A 19,941-nucleotide genomic window follows, 5' to 3' on the forward strand; every position below is an offset into this window, starting at 1 on the left:
TGAGTGTGCCATGAACCATGTAGTCTTTTCACTGGTTATTCCATCTGTGAAAACCAAGCATTGCAAAATGAATCAGCTAAATCTGATATTCACATCTGACGCTGTATTTACCTATTACAGCCTTTATTTCATCAAAAGACAATGATGTCACCTTTGATTTGATATGTGCGGAATAAGGAGACCACAAGGAAAATATTTTTCTCGTGGCATCAAGAACGAGAGTCGAAATGAATTGAAGACCTCTCTGTAAACAATGATATGTGATAAGATGGTTGTCTGAAAAACTGTACAGTAAAGATTCAATACAATCTCATAAATAAAATATTTCAAGTACATCCGTTATGATTTTTTTATTCATGTAAGTAGTTTTCAAATATTTCTGGAGTAATGGCACATTTTTAAAATCGTACAGTCTGCTCTGAATTTTATTCTTAAGAAGACAGTACGTCAAAGGACAGAACTACTTTCCATTGTTTACTTGCAAACTGAGTGCATTTAACATGAGTTACCGTTGACTGAGCAATGTTTACTTGCGCGGTGAGTTAACGAAACATTGTGTGAAACCTCTCAAAAATAAAAATTTAAACGGTTCGAATTGTTTCAGTTTATGATACCAAGATTCCCATTACCATGTTTTGAAATAATGAACTATAACAACCTCGACAATCAATCCATAGGGGTTTCGACAAAACCATAGAAGCACCACAAAGAGAATGCACTACCATGCCTAATACGGTGTAGGAAACCCTCTGGCAGTTAAAACCGCTTCCTGTCGTTTCGCAGTGGATAAATACAGGTTCTGCTTGTTTTCAACCTTGTACCATTCTTCCTACAAAACAATGGCGAGTTCAGGTAACAATGATGAAGGCGGATAGTGTACATGCACCTTCTCTCCAAAGTAGACCAGAAAGACTCAATAATATTGAGATTTGGTGACTGTGGTGACGAGGGGATGCGTGATGATTCATACTCACAAAACTAGACCTGAATTACGCGAGCCAAGGGCGTACGCAGGATCTGAACTGGAGGGGGGGGGGGGGGGGGGGCAGGTCATACTAGTCTCAGGAAACAAGGACTCGAGACAACATACACCACTTCTTATTAAATAAAACAGTAAACCAGTGAAAAACTTCTTTTAATAAACATCATTTTAAATACAAGAATGCACTTGTACAATCCGAGAATACATGCAGTACTTCTTTTTAAATAAAACAGTAAACTAGTGAAAAACTGCGAATATCTTCTAGGGGGGGGGGGGGCAGCTGCAGACCCCCCCCCCCCCCTGCCCCTCGCTGGGTACGCCCATGATGCGAGCTGTGTCAATGGAGGCCCTGTCGTCTTGGATCACGGCATCACTACTGAGGAACAAACACTGTACCATGGGATGGACCTGATCAGCCAAAATCGTCATTTAATTCTTGGCGGCACGACGATACGCCTGCCCAAATCACTACCGAACCCCTATCACGTTTCGTTCTTGGAACGTAAACTCAGCCAGAAGTTGGAAAAGGTAATACAAAACTCATCTGACCCCAAAATCTTCTTTCATTGCTCCATAGTCTAGGTTTAATAGTTTTGGCATCACGTTTTCCTGTTACGGGCGATTCCATCACTGATGAGTCGTTCGGCAAGCCGGAGTGGCCGTGCGGTTCTAGGCGCTACCGTCTGGAACCGCGAGACCGCTACTGTCGCATGTTCGAATCCTACCTCGGGCATGGATGTGTGTGATGTCCTTAGGTTAGTTAGGTTTAAGTAGTTCTAAGTTCTAGGGGACTGATGACCTCAGAAGTTAAGTACCATAGTGCTCAGAGCCATTATTTTGATGAGTCGTTCTGGAAGTCCAGCTTTTCCTACAATTCCCTGCTTATGCAGCTCACTTCGTCTCTCTCTCTCATATCCGTTACAGCTTCTTCAATGACCGTCCGGAACAATCACTCAGCACACTCTTCCATCCGTGTTGTGAATTAGCGGATGGTTTATGCTTTCTCTGTATGCGGCATAAATCCTCGATAAGGTCCGTCTTGAAATACCAGACACTTCATCTCCGTTAGTTAACGACGCATCAACCATACGAGCACCAACTATGTGCCCATGTTCGAATTCACTTATTGGCTCCAATATATTGCACTCTTACACAGAACACTATTCTGGCCACGACTGCCACCTGGCACGTTAACAGGGCATTGCACAGGTGCCGTCGTGGACAAATACAACACCGGAATCTGTTGGCTTGGCTAGCATCTGCATTTACCCTATGTTCAAGAATGCATTTCTCAGGGTGTTGCATATTTTAGTCCAACCCCTGTATGCTATGAAGAATGACCCTAAACATTTCTGCCATCACAGTGTCCTGTAAATTCAGATACAAAATATTGTTTACTTCCTTAAGGAGTTATGCATATTTACCAGATAAGCAACGACTTTTGCAGCGCATTTGCATTCAGGAACATACACTACTGGCCATTAAAATTGCTACACCAAGAAGAAATTCACTAGAACTGACGTGTGATTACATTTTCACGCAGTTTGGGTGCATAGATCCTGAGAAATCAGTACCCAGAACAACCACCTCTGGCCACAATAACAGCCTTGATACACCTGGGCATTGAGTCAAACAGAGCTTGGATGGCGTGTACAGGTACAGCTGTCCATGCATCTTCAACACGATACCACAGTTCATCAAGAGTAGTGACTGGCGTATTGTGACGAGCCATTTGCTCGGCCACCATTGACCAGACGTTTTCAGTTGGTGAGAGATCTGTAGAATGTGCTAACCAGGGCAGCAGTCGAACATTTTCTGTATCCAAAAAGGCCCGTACAGGACCTGCAACATGCCGTCGTGCATTATCCTGCTGAAATGTAGGGTTTCGCAGGGATTGAATGAAGGGTAGAGCCATGGGTTGTAACACATCTGAAATGTAACGTCCACTGTTCAGAGTCCCGTCAATGCGAATAAGAGGTGACCGAGACGTGTAACCAATGGCACCCCATACCATCACGCCGGGCGATACACCAGTACGGCGATGACGAACACACGCTTCCAATGTGCGTTCACCATGGTGTCGCCAAACACGTATGCGACCATCATGATGCTGTAAACAGAACCTGGATTCATCTGAACAAATGACGTCTTGCCATTCGTGCACCCAGGTTCGTCGTTGAGTACACCATCTCAGGCGCTCCTGTCTGTGATGCAGCGTCAAGGGTAACTGCAGCCATGGTCTCCGAGCTGATAGTCCATGCTGCTGCATGGAACTGTTCGTGCAGATGGTTGTTTTCTTGCAAACGTCCCCATCTGTTGACTCAGGGATCGAGACGTGGCTTCACGATCCGTTACAGCCATGGGGATAAGACGCCTGTCATCTCGCCTGCTACTGATATGAGGCCGTTGTGATCTGCAGGGCGTTCCGTATTACCCTCCTGAACCCACCGCTTCCATATTCTGCTAACAGTCATTGGATCTCGACCAACGCGAGCAGCAATGCGCCATACGATAAACCGCAATCGCGATAGGCTACAATCCGACCTTTATCAAAGTCGAAAACGTGATGGTAGGCATTTCTCCTCCTTACACGAGGCATCACAACAACGTTTCACCAGGCAACGCCGGTCAACTGCTGTTTGTGTATGAGTAATCGGTTGGAAACTTTCCTCATGCCAGCACGTTGTAGGTGTCACCACCGGCGCCAACATTGTGTGAATGTTCTGAAAAGCTAATCATTTGCATATCACAGCATCTTCTTCCTGTTGGTTAAATTTCGCGTCTGTAACACGTCATCTTTGTGGTGTAGCAATTTTAATGGTCAGTAGTGTATTTAGGATCTATATCTGAGACGTGGTTATCCTCTTTATCCTTGGATTTGTCCAAATCGTCCCTGAAAAGCATTTTCCTGTCACGGAAACCGCACATTATTCTACTACTACTACTGTGGACTATTGTAGCCCTCACCAAAGCAGACAGGTCAACATCATAGCCGCTGCGTGCCAATGTCAAGCGCGAAGCGTTGTGATTTGTTCGCCTCACGACTTTGTTGCCTCATACATATTGCAGCAAGGATGGAGGTCAGCAGTATCTGTACGTTCAGTGTTTCCATGCGATATCGTGTGTTCACGAGTGATTTTACTCTTTTAGAGAAAGATCAATATGTGTTTTGTAGTGAGAGTAAAGCAGGAGCAAGGGCCTACACCTGTCGGTGTTCGTAAAGGGCGACAGACAGACGACAACAAATTAAAATTGTCGTACTGAACATACTTCACTTTTTTCCCGATCTGTCCATCGGTGAATAAGCCGGGAACAACGTAAATTTTGCTCGGATTTATAACGGACAGCAAAAGCTTGCTGTAATCCGTATTAAGAGTGCAGTAACCATCAGCAGAATCTCCAAATGCAAGCTCGTGGTCTTATTTTTCAAGAAAGACATGTAAACGAAAATGAAAAACTACAGAATTTAATGATTTTAAAGCATAGTTAGTGCGTAGAACTGTACTTGATTACTAGGAGAGAGAAGAGTGTCCGACGGCTAGAAAAATATAGGGTGGCGTCATGACAAAAATTAGTTATTGTGGCTCAGTGAGCTCTGTTTTTCGTCTTCTCCGCTCACCCGGTTCCCAAATCAGGAAGTGTGGTGAAGACAGTGTGGTGATGGACGAAAATTTTCAGTTCTATGCAGAGATATTTCAGCAGCAACAGTGAAGTTTTTGTGTAAAATGCACTTATTGCTTGCTGAGGACAATAGTTCGTAAAGACAGACAAAACTTCAGTTTCACTAAGCCATACGATTAAATATATTTTGCTCGGCTTAACGAAAATAGTGGCCTGAAAGTGTCTACATTTCCTTTTGTGCAGTGTATTTCAGCGTTTTGGGCGATACGCGCAGTGATGACAGGTGTGTAATATTCCCGGTCCTATTTAGGCGAGCCAGAAATGCTGGCGGCTCCATACAAGTAGGTACTCGCGCGCTGCCGCGCACGAAGTCTCTCGCGAGCACTGTTATTATTAATGACACTAAAGTCTTCTTTTGTCTGTAGTGAATGCCTTAGGCTGTTTAGCTCTCGTGGTTTAGAGTGCTCCTTTTCTAAAAAAAAAAAATGTCTTGGGGTACTCTCAGATTAGACATAACGTAGCCACAATTGATTATTTAATTGTTGTTATTGTTGTGGTCTTTAGTCCAGAGACTGGTTTGATGCAGCTCTCCATGCTACTCTATCCTGTGCAAGCTTCTTCATCTCCCAGTACCTACTGCAACCTACATCCTTCTGAATCTGTTTAGTGTAATCATCTCTTGGTCTCCCTCTACAATTTTTACCCTCCGCGCTGCCCTCCAATACTAAAGTGGTGATCCCTTGATGCCTCAGAACATGTCCTACCAACCGATCCCTTCTTCTAGTCAAGTTGTGCCACAAATTTCTCTTCTCCCCAATTCTATTCAATACCTCCTCATTAGTTATGTGATCTACCCATCTAAGCTTCAGCATTCTTCTGTAGCACCACATTTCGAAAGCTTCTGTTCTATTTTTGTCTAAACTATTTATCGTCCACGTTTCACTTCCATACGTGGCTACACTCCATACTAATACTTTCAGAAATGACTTCCTGACACTTAAATCTATACTCGATGTTAACAAATTTCTCTTCTTCAGAAACGCTTTCCTTGCCATAGCCAGTCTACATTTTCTATCTCCTTTACTCTGACCAACTTCAGTTATTTTGCTCCCCAAATAGCAAAACTCATTAACTACTTTAAGCGTTTCATTTCTTAATCTAATACCCTCAGCATCGCTCGATTTAATTCGACTACATTCCTTTATCCTCGTTTTTCTTTTGTTGATGTTCATCTTATATCCTCCTTTCAAGACACTGTCCACCCCGTTCAGCTGCTCTTCCAGGTCCTGGGCTGTCTCTGACAGAATTACAACCTCAAAGTTTTAATTTCTTCTCCATGGTTTCTTACTCCGAATTTTTCTATTATTTAATTATAAAACTACATTGTAATTGGCATTACATAGCTTTATACCAGTTTCCAAACCAGAAGAACATAAACCATGACCAGTAATTAAAGAAAGTGAATCCATACAACCCCATCAATTTAAATGATTAAATCACCGATAACCATTTTTATTTTGAGGTCTGACCTGCTCACTGAGGAAGATTTTGACAACAGTTCATGGCTGTTGTCTTCACGCGTTCTTATATCACTCCTGGTATCAGCAGCAAGATGTATACCAATCATAAACCAAGAGCGTACGTAACCCATAGGTTGAAATAACTTAAGCGGAGGACCAACCAGTTTAACGAACATCAGAAAGAAGGAACCAAGCTATTTGTGGTCTTATAATGAGATTTATTTGTGAAAACCCATGTTCGCATTCACTAATAGACATGCGAACACATTTCACCGCACTCAGAAGAGGGAGGACGGATGCTGGCATTTTTTCCTCCATCAAATAATCTCGAAGCGCTCTGAGTATCACTCTCCCTAGAAAACCAAAATGACTACGTAAGGTTTTATGCTTGTTTCACCATGTGTTAGTCCAGGATTTTCAGGCCAAGTCGATGAGTCCAACGTTCCCGCACACACAAAGATAGCAATGTCCTCCGTCTGCAGAAGACGCTCCACCCGCTGGTTTCAGACAATGATGAAATCTGCTGAGCTCAAGACGTCTGCTTGTTGTTCCCCTCTCCAGTGTAATTTCAACTTTGAGAGCTTCACAATAGTGAAGATCACTGCTTAGTTTCCTTTATTAGTACACCAACAGCTGACTTCTTATCTTCATTTTGACAGAATACAGTGTGATGTATCGTGACCGTACTTCAAGACTTGCTCTGATAACTCTTTTATCATCCACGGACAACACTGAAATTCCTGACTCTTCACTGGCACAAGAATTATTGGCAAGTTTTAGTTTGTTAGATGCAGGAGACCAAGTAAAACACTTTATTGTTTTGCTGCCTATCTTACCTTGACCACTAAGCTAACTTGCAACAAAAGCAGGACACGCGATTGGCCATACAGTGAAGCATACAACCTACAAGAAGGGAACAGTAAGCGAATAACCAAGTATTCCGACTCCCATGTATCGGCTAGAACAAGAAAATAGACTCTCACTGGCTGCCAACGATTCGACTATCGAGAACGGCTGCTGCTGCTTCGAAACAGCTAAATGTATCGCTTTTCGCATCACAGACTGACTGCCATCGTTCATATTGCAAATTACCAACATGAGAAAATGAAATAAATCCGATGTAGTCCGTGAGATAAATCGTTGGCTAACTTTTACGTTCTCCAACATCGTAAGGATGTTACTTTACGGACAGAGAAGTTTAGGGGTACACGTCCCCCAGAATTACCCCAGAAAAAGAGCACTGGTGGCTTGTAGAGCTATACGTGTGACGCACTGGGTTTTCAGCTAGTGTTGGTCGCTATAACTCATTTTTATACATTGGTAACCCTTTATTCATGTCTCGTGAGATCTGCACCTAAATTATGATATTGATTAATGTTACATACATCTTTCTTGTTACGTGATGGATTCGCAGATAGATGTTTTCTTATTTTGTCGTATATTGTACAGAATTGAATTATGATGGCGATGTCAATAGCTTGCATTTTTTCCTGTTTATGTCAAGCCTAAATGACTTGTAACATTCTGGTGACCCACATCAGCAGTGATATATTTGATTTTGCAGGTACCATCTCCAGTCTTGGTTACTTCTGTACTGGCGGGACAGACACTTAGTATTTTGTTCCTTGTCATGTGACACTATCCGAAATATACTACGATCCACGATTGTTTACGTTACGTGACAACACGATTTTCCACTCTGATGCTTCCAGTCGCTAAACGTCTAGAAAAATTCGAATTTAGTCTCTTCTGAGTCGATCGACGTACCTTCAGTGCCTAGTGATCAAAATAGCAATTCTTAGAAACGACTGAAAGATCGCACAGCGGATATTTTATTTTCATACTAATACCTTTCTCTGATGCATGCGCGTGTCTTTTGCGGCAAATTAACTGGTTAACTTTTTACCACATAGACTACGCAAAATATTAGCACACTTAATTGTGTAGCGACAGACTTAACTTTCCTGGATGTGAACGTAATACGTCTTTTTCTCACATTCTTGTTGTAATCAGAGCTTTTACCGCACTCTGAATATAAGTCGTCCAGCTATTAAATAAAAAGTGCTTTTCGTCGCCTATATTGTAGAACTTCGGCTCGTGCCATAAGCTACCGTGTTTGTGGCACCGGGCAAATAGTTTTATGTTGTGGGAAACGCAATTGAAGACATCTTTGTTTGGAAAATAAAGCGCTTCCACTCTGTTTACAGGAAAACGACCGGTTTTATGACATCAGATGACATCCTCAGTGAAACATTAATCCAATAGTGTGGGAAGGAAGGGGACTTAATTTTCTCAAAATATAATGCCGTTACCCGCAACAACCAGGGCGTCATGGATCAGAATTACCAGTTGAAAAATGGACGTGTTAAAACCACGTTAACCAGGAAACAGCGGTCAGTATCCTTACAACCGCTTCGCCTCATAGGGCCTGAAAGGGCGTGAAATCGACTGATTTCTTATGCGGCAGTTCGTGCTTTTATAATCAAATAAGCAAAAACGTCAAATTGGATGTGGAGAAACAGCATATTACACCACCGCGATACCAATATAAAAGGGACACAGAGGAAACTTAGATTTCATTCTGTCTGTGTCATTGGCGTTGTCGAGTGTTGGTTAGTTTGAAAAATAAAAAATGTCCTTACAACCAAGAGAAACTACATCCCGCAACAGAAATAAGGATCACTTTTTCGAAACCTCGTAATTGTCTTCTAATGTGAAATTTCGATCGAAGGTTCCTACAACCTTCGTCTGTAATGACGCAAAAGCGTGGTGACCTGGAGCGTCACCCTTCGGCTCTTTGGCGCTTCAAACAGCAAGGTGTCGACGCATGCGAGAAAAAAGGTCAGAACTCAGAAGTTCATGTAACGTATAAAGTGGGTTACTGATGTCGCATTGGCACCAAAATTGTGCCCAACGTCACAGCGGACGTATCACACTATGGGAACGTCATCACAGCCCCTATTATCCATTTCATCCATTACTTGACACTTCTGCGATGGAAGTCAGAACCGCAACGCCCAGCGTTGAAATCAGGCGTTTTTCTTATGAGTGTTCAAGGAAAAAATTTCACCCAACCACTGCTCAGAATCGACACGAAAAGGCCTCAGTTAAAGTCATAAATGGCACAAACGAAACCATCCGTTTCCTTGGGACATTGATTCCCACACATTTCACAGTTGAAAACGGCAGTCTGCAGTGCGATTGGCAACAAGAAGACATTCTTGACAAGCTTTGATACTGGCGACACCTCCATGATGCTTCAACCCTTCTCTAAGGACATAGTGGCCTAGCAAGCCACCTCCCACCTCTTTGGAGTGTAGTGCAACAGCAATTTTTGCTCAAGTTTACAGTGCAGAGCCAATAGGGACCGTTAAAAACCATTTGACGAAATTTGAGCGTGACGTGAAACAGCAAAGGGTCCGTTTTCTTTTTCAATGCTCCCGATTCACATTCTACTGCAGCATGATCATGGAGAGGTATGACATTGACACATGCGTGGATACAACGACATAGGTTCCCGTTTATTGAGAATTTTAAAAATGCAGCTTTACAGAGGAAACCCACAAAGTGGGCGTGCCAAGCAGTTGCCTACCTGCAGGTACCTCAGGGTACATACTAGGTTTTATCGATATAGTCACATTTTTCAATTTCTCAGAAAATGCAGGGGTCCCACGGAGGGCACTGCCAAACTGGGTGGCCTTAGAGGGACCCTTTGCCATTGCATTCACGCATGTGTCCATGTCGCTCCCCTCTGTAATGAAGCCAGTGGAGGGAGTGAAACAGGAGCAATGAAAAAGAAAACAAACTCCTTGCCGCTTCAGATCATGTTCAAATTTCGTCGAATAGTTTTGAACGGTCCTTAGTAGTTCTACGCTGTACACCAGAGGAAAAACTGCGGTCGCACTGCACTCGAAAGGGGTGATCCTTAGAGAATGGTTTAAGCTCAAGGAGATGTCACTTGTACCAAAGGTTGTCAAGAACGACTTCCTGTTACTCATCGAACTGCAAACTATCTTATTCGACCGCGAAATATGTGGGAATAAAAGTCTCGAGGAAAGTAATCGTTTCATTGACAGCGTTTATGCCGATTCCTGAGGCCTTTTCATGTTGATACTTATCGACGGTGTGTCTGAAACGTTTTCCTCGCCTACTGATAAGAAAACTGCGTTATTGAAGGGCTTAGCGTCACGGTTCTGACCTCCACCGCAGAGCCGTTAAATAAAGGGGTGAAATGTTGGTAGGAGAGGCTGTGACGACACGTCCACGGCGGCACTGGGCAGAATTGTAGTGTAATTTGGTGCCAATGGGGTATCATTAACCCAGTTTACACGTCACATGAACTTCTGACCCCTGGCCTTTTTTTCCCATGTTTCGTCGGTCTTTCTTTGCTTGTGTCGACACCCTGCATCATCGAGCCCGTGGATGACGTTGCAGGTCACCGTACCTTTGCACCATTACAGAGAAAGCCTGTAAGCACATTTGAGCCAAATTTCAAACTAATGTGTCGCAATAGGAGCCAATTATGGCGTTTCGAAAAGTGATCCTTTAATTCTGTTTCACAGTGTAGTTTTTACTACTTTACGAGGAATACGGAAAGAATGCCAAGAGGACAGTTATGTTATATCGAAAACGATATACCGACGGGTGGTGTCGAGCAAGAATGAAAATTCAGTGAATGTTTAAAAAATTGTTATTGGAACGGCATTGCAATACTACATAGAATGTAAGAGGCCAGCTTGCAGCGAGCGGTATGTACGAGTATTTGTTCTTGCAGCTGTTGCGCATGATCCACGTGTTAGCTCCAGTGAAACGGAGGGTGTCTCTGGAACAAGTTGGTTGCATTTTACGTACAAACACATTCCACCCATATCAGGTGTCACGTCACCATCAGATTAGCCAGTGGGCTGGCAAAAGACGCATATTTTTCGCTCCATTCTGGCACGACATCAGAAATATACATTATCTTTATCATTATCGATGAAGCTACCTTTACGAAGGTTGGGAATTTAAAAACAAGAAATGTGCATTATTGGGCCACTGAGAATCTACACTGGTTGAAGCAGGCAGTGGAGTGTGAACGTTTGGCGTGGGATTATTGCATACAATGTGATTGGCCTTTCCTTCATTGAAGAAACCTTAAAAGGGTAAAAGATTTGGACAATTTCTTATCGAAATGTTACCGACTCTCCTAGAGAAAGTATAATTTGAGAAACGTAGACATGTGTGGAACAGGCTCTGCAGGTGACCGGTTCACCACTCCCTTGTGGCTAGGTAAGCGCTCACCCAGCTTTTTCCTGGTCACTGTGTAGGACGTGAAGGCGTTATCTGTTGCCCTGCACGTTCACTCTAGGATAAACTCAAAGATGGAGTCTGTTCACAAGTTCCGACTACCAAAGATGGTTTGAAACAATGCATAGCTGCAGCATACGCAACTGTATCGAAAAAAAAAAAATTTTTTGAGCCTGTTCAGATATCATTGCACCAGCGATTTAAAACGTCTGTTTCCGTGGGCGGTGAGTATTTTGAACTCCTGGTGATTTAAATGGAATTTTAAGGAAACTTTTGTGACCACATTCTTTCATAATTTATTTTCTGTTACTGTTGTTGATGCAATTTTGCAATGTAAGTGTGTGTTTTGACATTAAGTACACGGCATGAAGTTATTATGAAATAGTCTTTATCTCTTAATGTCATGTTTTACAAATGCATTCAATTTTTGAAGCGGATCTTTCTTCCAATGTTCTTACAGAAACAAGAACAGAACTGTTAACAAAGTTAACTGGTGAATTATCCTTAGACGCCATATCCTTTGCCTTTCAGTTAATGTGTCGGTCCAACAACATGCAGTCAAGTGTGATTAGTAGTATCCAGTTAATCGTTTCTCCTGTATTCCATTTTTGTAGCTAGACACCCTTAGCTGCGTCAGGTTGGAGTGATCCAACAGACTGCAGCACGGTTGCGGATGACAACACGAGCTTCTGCATAATACAGCAATTCGTTTCATGTTAAAAACAGATAAATCCCAAGTTCTAAGTATTGTAATTTCTCCGAAACTTCTGATCGAACGTTGAAGAGTGAAACGACGTAAATTCGCCTCTTTTGGAACTACAATAATAGCTGCAGAAATTACTAGTCCATCTGGAAGAGTGAAGTGTAATTAATATACGTGGTCCAGTCACACTAACGTGACCACGTGTCAAAAGCTTGAATACTATGTTTTGCAGCGTGGACGTACAGGGAGAGATTTAGTGAGGTTCTGGAAGATACGGCCAGGGTGTGAAGCCATGCAGCCTCCAGTGTCGTCGCCAGTGCGCCAGGTTTCTTGGCTTAGGATCCATGACACGAACAGCACGATCGAGGTGGTCCCACAGAGTCTCGATTGGGTTTAAATTTGGGAAATTTGGTGACCAGGGGACACGGGAGTACGGTAAACTCATCCCGCTGCTCTCCGATCCGCGCACGGTACACTGTGGGCTTTGTGACACTTTGTACTGTCCTGCTGGCAATGCCAAGGATAAACAATCTGCATGTACGGGTAGACATGATCTCCAGGGATAGATATATACTTGGGTTGATCCACTGTGCCTTCGAGGATGATGACATCACCCAGGGAATACTACGAAAATATTTTCCAGACGACATTTGCACAGCCGTCGTTTACTGCTGTCGTCTATGGCCCATGGTGCACCACAGTTGTCACGTCGCCCGTTTTCGTTAGCGCCATGTTGCCATGCATGGTATACTTAAATCACGGCGACACGCGAAAGTTTTACAAACTGAGAAGTTCATAAACCGTGACTGTGGCTATAATCTTAGCAAGGCTTGGGAACCAGCGATCGGGTTAATCAAGAGTAAATCGAACAAACGTATCGTTGTGACGACCACGGCGGACAGAGCCATCACACCGACATCATCTCAGACGCCGTCGCAATCTGTTCCACCGCGCGACCGTGGCGCGGGGCGCGGACGGCGGAGGGAGCGCGCCGCGGGCGGAGGGTATTTAAATCGGCCGCCGCCGCGACCGAACCCAGTTCCCTCTGAGCAGCCATAGCGTACGGATCTCCGTGCCGGCACGTTCACAGGAGCTCAGTCCGTCAGTTCACCTGATGATGGCGACATGTATGATCGCCGAAATATTGTGCCCGTTGGACACTATAAACCGGCAGCATACCCGTGGATATTTCGATTACCTGGCGGTCTTGCAAATTTTTTTTTCCCTGTGTGCTTGGAAACTTGATATATGCAGAGGCAAGGGACAGAGCACTCCGAGACTAAAAACAATTACTTAAATGGAAACTGTTTAATATAACATGTTTTTAAAACGGATTGAAAAGGATGAAATATCTCCTAGCCAATTACAGATTTCTAACCCGTAGAGATAATCCTGAAAATTGGGCTTCTGAAGTTTTAATAGCTATGATAATGCTAGAAGGAGGCGCGCATGCAATAGATAGTTGGTGCTTGAATAGTTCAACAAAGTCACTAACAATTTTATTGCACTGTAAATGATATGAACTCTTGTGTGATTTTTTTCAGCGGCAACTTCTCTTCACTCTCCTACCACTATCTATTGCTTGCGCTTTAAATCTTGCAAGTGCTGTCATAGCTATTAAAAATCCACGTGCACAAATTTTCGGGGCTACCTGTTAAGAATCTATATGGGACTAAGAGAAATTATTTTGTATTTTTAGTCTATTTTAAAAACACATTATATTAAAAAAATTTATTTAAATAATTATTTTCTCCTTTTTAATATTGAGTGTGTGTGAAGTTTTAAAATTATTTCAAACATTTTCATGAGATTACAACAGAGTCATGAGGTAAATTTCAGGTTTCTGTTTCTCTTCACCGGAGTAAACCAATGTATTGCTTCCTCCTACGTACATCTCGTGGAAAGACGGTGAAGGTAAAATTTTGAGAGACTTGGGCTCACACAGGCGCTTATCAATAATCGCTCTTACCACGAACCATTCGCGAGTGGAACAGGAAAAGGCAGAAATATCAGTGGTACACAAAGTACTCTCTGCCAAACATCAGACAGAAAAGCGAGTTAATATAGCGATGTCATCCAATTGGGGGTTATCTTCAACGTTTTAAGTCTCCAGGTCTTCGGAAACTTAATTTAAAAGCAACTGCAAATTGACTGTGTACCGCACAGACAGGCAGACAAGAAAATTACCTAATAAAAAACTTGTTAATTATCCTTTTGACTGTCCACTTGTCAATACCAGTCCAATTCTTCAACAGACAGAAGTAAATCTGTTTAAAGACAAAATCTGAGTATCAAAAGCAGCTGGTTCCCTGGTGAAATACCCATTTCTGAAATAAATATTACATAACAAATTGTGTGAAAACTGAAGTGTGGTTCTTAGTACATAAGTCAGTATCAGTGATACAGCTTATAGGCATCGGTACACGGTGGGGCTGATCTTGATCGGAATTGGAAGGCACATTCGTTTGAATAGGAGTTAAAATACTGTCTGTATGCTACACAAAAATATACGCCTAATACTGAAGGTGATGTCACATGAGGGATCGTTTTGTTCCTTTCAGTATTAATGAGATGTCGTCGTAATACTTCCGCTAAATGACACACAATTGTTCTTATATTGTTGAGCTGTATACATAAAAAACATACGAGGGGAGAGGATGAAAAAACATTTTCTACTATAAAATTACTGTTGTCATAGGAATATTAGAAACTGCCCCTAACATCAGACAGCGGAGGAAAAACAGTTGGTGCATTGTACCCAGTTACAAGTTTCGAAAGGTATGTGTGTTTTTATATATTTCTGTGCCTATATTGGAATATTTTTACAAAATGAAAGACGAATTGTGGAGGCACTGTAGCAATGGCAACACAGGAACGAGAAACTGTTCAGCAGGAGATAAATTTGAACTCCTAAATCTCCTACGCACATGTCCGCAGCTTGTATACTAAATGAAACAAAGTGGTGTTCCCTTCACGAGGTCATGTCATTAAATTTTCAAGTACTGGGAAGTAAAATCTTGTGTCCAGGTTAGTGCCACAAAATCCAGATATAGTAAACAACATAATTATGCTATGAGAGATAGGTAAGACTCGCTTGTCAATCACATTATCCACAAGATCGAAGAAGTTGAGTGCAGCTTCTTTCCGCAGATGAGATCTATTTATAAATTTTGAGTCTGTGTATTCTTCAAAATATTGTACCCTATCTCTCACTTAGTAATTTAACCAATAAGGCAAGCGAACTACGTGTACTCTAAGACACGCTACCAATATACAATCCATATTTTAGAAAATACTGTGAATAACTATTTAAACATAAAAAAGACTATATATAATCAAGAAAGAGTCAGATTACATGCTAAAACCAATTTTACATTTATGTCAATGGCTTCATCAAAAGTTACATTTGGCGGTGGATCTGAAGGGGAGGACGTGGGGGGAGGGAGGTAGCGAAACTTTCACACTTCAGCTGAGGCCAGGAGAGTCTAACCAACTAATGTTTTCTTATGCTGTGAAGTAAGTAATGATTAAAGTCGATCGTTGTGCAATCTTACCTCCACGTCTTCATCAGGAGAGCCGTGTACGTTATGCAGAAACCAAGATGCCGACTCCATTTCGTAGCGATGCAGGAGTACATATCCAGCACAGGGAAAATGGCGGCCATCTGCAATCATCATACTGCTGTAAAGATATTAACAGTAACGGAAAACTCGAGAAGAAAAGCCTATTTATTCAGTATTGCTTACAACATGTAAGGATTCACTGAATATTCTATATAGTGAAAACGCAGAACTCTTAGTATGTTGTAATGGCTCGCCCCTCTGTTAGGTTACATTCTTCGAAGACAGTATTGTTATTTATTTTAAGTTATATAACATGTTTAAAATGTTTGCTTTTTACCTATGTACCAGTATATTAATGTTACCTGTAAATTTATTTATTTCTCTGGGGGCTATCTGTAGTGGGTATTACACCTGTCTCATACATCTTGGACGCTAAGGGGAATAGTTTTGCCATTGTATGTTCTCCGAAGGTTCTCAGTCGTTTTGTGGAAATGTCTGCTCCAGGTACCTTATTAAGACTTAGGTCTTTCAGTGCTCTGTAAAAATTTTTGTCACAGTTTCACATCTTCAACCTCATCTTCATCAACTTCTTTCCTTTCTGTAACGTTCTGTACAAGTTCGTCTTCGTTGTATTACTAATACTTTATATTTCTTGTACCTTTCTGATTTCCATTTTTTTATTACCACTGGCTTTGCAACTCAAGCTTTCAATACTCACCCAATTGCTTCTCTTTTTTCTAAAATTCTCTTTAACGTTCTTAAAGACAGGGTCTATCTTTCTCACAGACGCGTGTCCTTCTACGACTTTACCTTTCATCTCTGTCCATTCCTTCTTTGCTATTTTCCACTTACTGCCAAACTCATATTTTAGATGCCTGTATTTCCTTTTGCTTGCTTCTTTTGCTGAATTTTTATATCTATTTTTTTTTTCATCAGTTAAATTTAATATCGCAGGTGTTATCCATAGGTTTCTACAGGTCCTTGATTCTATTTTTGCCTATTTCTTACTAATTTGATTTTATAAGTGCCAGCGATAGTTAAATAAGTAAAGAAATTACACATTTATTTTTATACCAACAATGAGCTTGCTCACAAGCTGCTAATCAGTCTTGTTCTCATCATCTTTTTTAATGACAGACTCTTTCAGGACTCCGTCACAACTGCAACTGTGTTAACATGTCAGTGAGGTGAAACATCCAGCAAATAATTGAGGACGTGGGTTGCAAGTGCTAATCTGTGATGAAGAGGTTAGACAGAGAGAAATTCGCATCAAACGAGTCAGAAGCTGTATAAACTTCGCTGTGTTTTGGGAACAAAATTTAATATGGCAACAAGAGAAATGTATGTGTCACTGAGAAGTCACCACAGATAATGCTTCTAAGTCAGGCGACCGAAAGACCACGGCTGTTGCAGTTTCGTCGGGATATTGTGACTCAGTGTATTTTTATTAATGAGCAGGTAGCACTGACACTTGCCAAATGATTTTCTTTCTGCACTTCAGTGACATGGGAAACATGAAAAAATAACAATAAATAGTATATTATCTTTTTGTTCGTTTGTTCGTATGCTTGTAAAGGGTGAATGATTAACGTATTTCATTTCAAATGTCTTATAGTTGGTCATGGATGTCGAGAATCTATTTTTAACTTAACGAGTAGTCAATAGAGAGACCTGCATGTCTTCAGCGACATAAATTTTTCATTGCAAACTATTCGAATTTCATGCGGTGGCTTCCTTGATTTCGAAATATAACAATAACTACGATCAGTAAAGAAATGATTAGCAGTTCACATGGTTGACTAAGATAAATTCTGGAAATAAAATATTTTAGAATTTGTCGCATTTTGGAAACTTAATCGGCAATTTCATCAGATTTTGTACTACTTCTACATCGGAATAACATGGCTTTCGGAACAATCTTTTTCTGCAAAAACGCTGAAGGTAAAGTTGTCATGAACCCAAAGATTGGTTTAAAACCCCAGCGTTTTTCTGAGGAAGATACTATTGGAGGCGGTTTGCCTTCGCCTCCTGCAGCATCTGAATGATTAATCCAGCCAGCTATAACGGGATCTGCTGCTTAACATGGACTCCGAACTATGGTGAAACTCGGCATTTGTTACATTAATAACATTGGCAGAGTTAGGACGAGTGAAAAGTGACTTACAGAAACCCTATGACCAACTGTGAGTCGAATCCGGACCATATAAGTTCTCTTTGCACTGGAGCGAATGAAATCGAACGTAAGTGAATGTGCATTCACAGATAATTCGTCAGTCTTCACAACTGTTCGCTTGTATTCGTGATCAAGCCTTTATACTAGGTGGAACAGAAGACAACACTAAAACCTAACATCACCTGACCAATGTGTTACTGTTTTTTGGCGCTAATAATCAGCACACAGGATACTACAATGCGGCTGAATGAATTAATTTCTTCAACTGGTTAGAAACCGTTACAAATGTTAAAAATTGTTCTTTGTTATTTTCCAGATTTTGATAGGTCGACTTACAAGATTTTTGTCGCTAAACACCCTTTCTTAATTTTTGATCTCAATATGCCTTGAAGTCAGTGAAGAAAGATACAATGCTGTGGAAATAGTAATTCACTCTTACTTGTTCTATACGGATGTGTCATAGCATTAATCCATTGAAGAGCAAATTCTATCCTTTTTCGCTTCGAAATGATAAAGTGCAGTTTGCTTGCAGTTCTTTCACGAAACCTGACCGATCGGCGTTAGACACAGCTGATGTGGAGATAAAAGCAAGCCTCGTCTTCACGCTATCTAGGAATTAAATGCACCTCCTCTACACTTTTACTTGAAGTAAATTTCGTTGTTTTGCGACTTGATATGCTGCATGGTTTTTTAAAAATTTGCTTAACCAGTTCTAAGAAGACTTGAAATCAGCAGTAAAAACAGTAATACACTCCTGGAAATGGAAAAAAGAACACATTGACACCGGTGTGTCAGACCCACCATACTTGCTCCGGACACTGCGAGAGGGCTGTACAAGCAATGATCACACGCACGGCACAGCGGACACACCAGGAACCGAGGTGTTGGCCGTCGAATGGCGCTAGCTGCGCAGCATTTGTGCACCGCCGCCGTCAGTGTCAGCCAGTTTGCCGTGGCATACGGAGCTCCATCGAAGTCTTTAACACTGGTAGCATGCCGCGACAGCGTGGACGTGAACCGTATGTGCAGTTGACGGACTTTGAGCGAGGGCGTATAGTAGGCATGCGGGAGGCCGGGTGGACGTACCGCCGAATTGCTCAACACGTGGGGCGTGAGGTCTCCACAGTACATCGATGTTGTCGCCAGTGGTCGGCGGAAGGTGCACGTGCCCGTCGACCTGGGACCGGACCGCAGCGACGCACGGATGCACGCCAAGACCATAGGATCCTACGCAGTGCCGTAGGGGACCGCACCGCCACTTCCCAGCAAATTAGGGACACTGTTGCTCCTGGGGTATCGGCGAGGACCATTCGCAACCGTCTCCATGAAGCTGGGCTACGGTCCCGCACTCCGTTAGGCCGTCTTCCGCTCACGCCCCAACATCGTGCAGCCCGCCTCCAGTGGTGTCGCGACAGGCGTGAATGGAGGGACGAATGGAGACGTGTCGTCTTCAGCGATGAGAGTCGCTTCTGCCTTGGTGCCAATGATGGTCGTATGCGTGTTTGGCGCCGTGCAGGTGAGCGCCACAATCAGGACTGCATACGACCGAGGCACACAGGGCCAACACCCGGCATCATGGTGTGGGGAGCGATCTCCTACACTGGCCGTACACCACTGGTGATCGTCGAGGGGACACTGAATAGTGCACGGTACATCCAAACCGTCATCGAACCCATCGTTCTACCATTCCTAGACCGGCAAGGGAACCTGCTGTTCCAACAGGACAATGCACGTCCGCATGTATCCCGTGCCACCCAACGTGCTCTAGAAGGTGTAAGTCAACTACCCTGGCCAGCAAGATCTCCGGATGTGTCCCCCATTGAGCATGTTTGGGACTGGATGAAGCGTCGTCTCACGCGGTCTGCACGTCCAGCACGAACGCTGGTCCAACTGAGGCGCCAGGTGGAAATGGCATGGCAAACCGTTCCACAGGACTACATCCAGCATCTCTACGATCGTCTCCATGGGAGAATAGCAGCCTGCATTGCTGCGAAAGGTGGATATACACTGTACTAGTGCCGACATTGTGCATGCTCTGTTGCCTGTGTCTATGTGCCTGTGGTTCTGTCAGTGTGATCATGTGATGCATC

At 42.6% G+C, this 19,941-nt stretch overlaps 1 protein-coding gene across 1 annotated transcript in view; it reads right to left on the minus strand.

Moving 5' to 3' along the window:
* Positions 1-19,941, minus strand: part of LOC126455873 (probable G-protein coupled receptor CG31760) — a 1,325,234-nt gene that overhangs the window by 38,350 nt on the left and 1,266,943 nt on the right. The window contains exon 11 of the mRNA XM_050091633.1: positions 15,670-15,779. Coding sequence (XP_049947590.1) covers positions 15,670-15,779 — 110 coding nt within the window. The remainder of the gene's footprint in view (positions 1-15,669; positions 15,780-19,941) is intronic.

Source organism: Schistocerca serialis, chromosome 2 (genome assembly GCF_023864345.2).
Source record: "Schistocerca serialis cubense isolate TAMUIC-IGC-003099 chromosome 2, iqSchSeri2.2, whole genome shotgun sequence".
NCBI lineage: Eukaryota > Metazoa > Arthropoda > Insecta > Orthoptera > Acrididae > Schistocerca > Schistocerca serialis.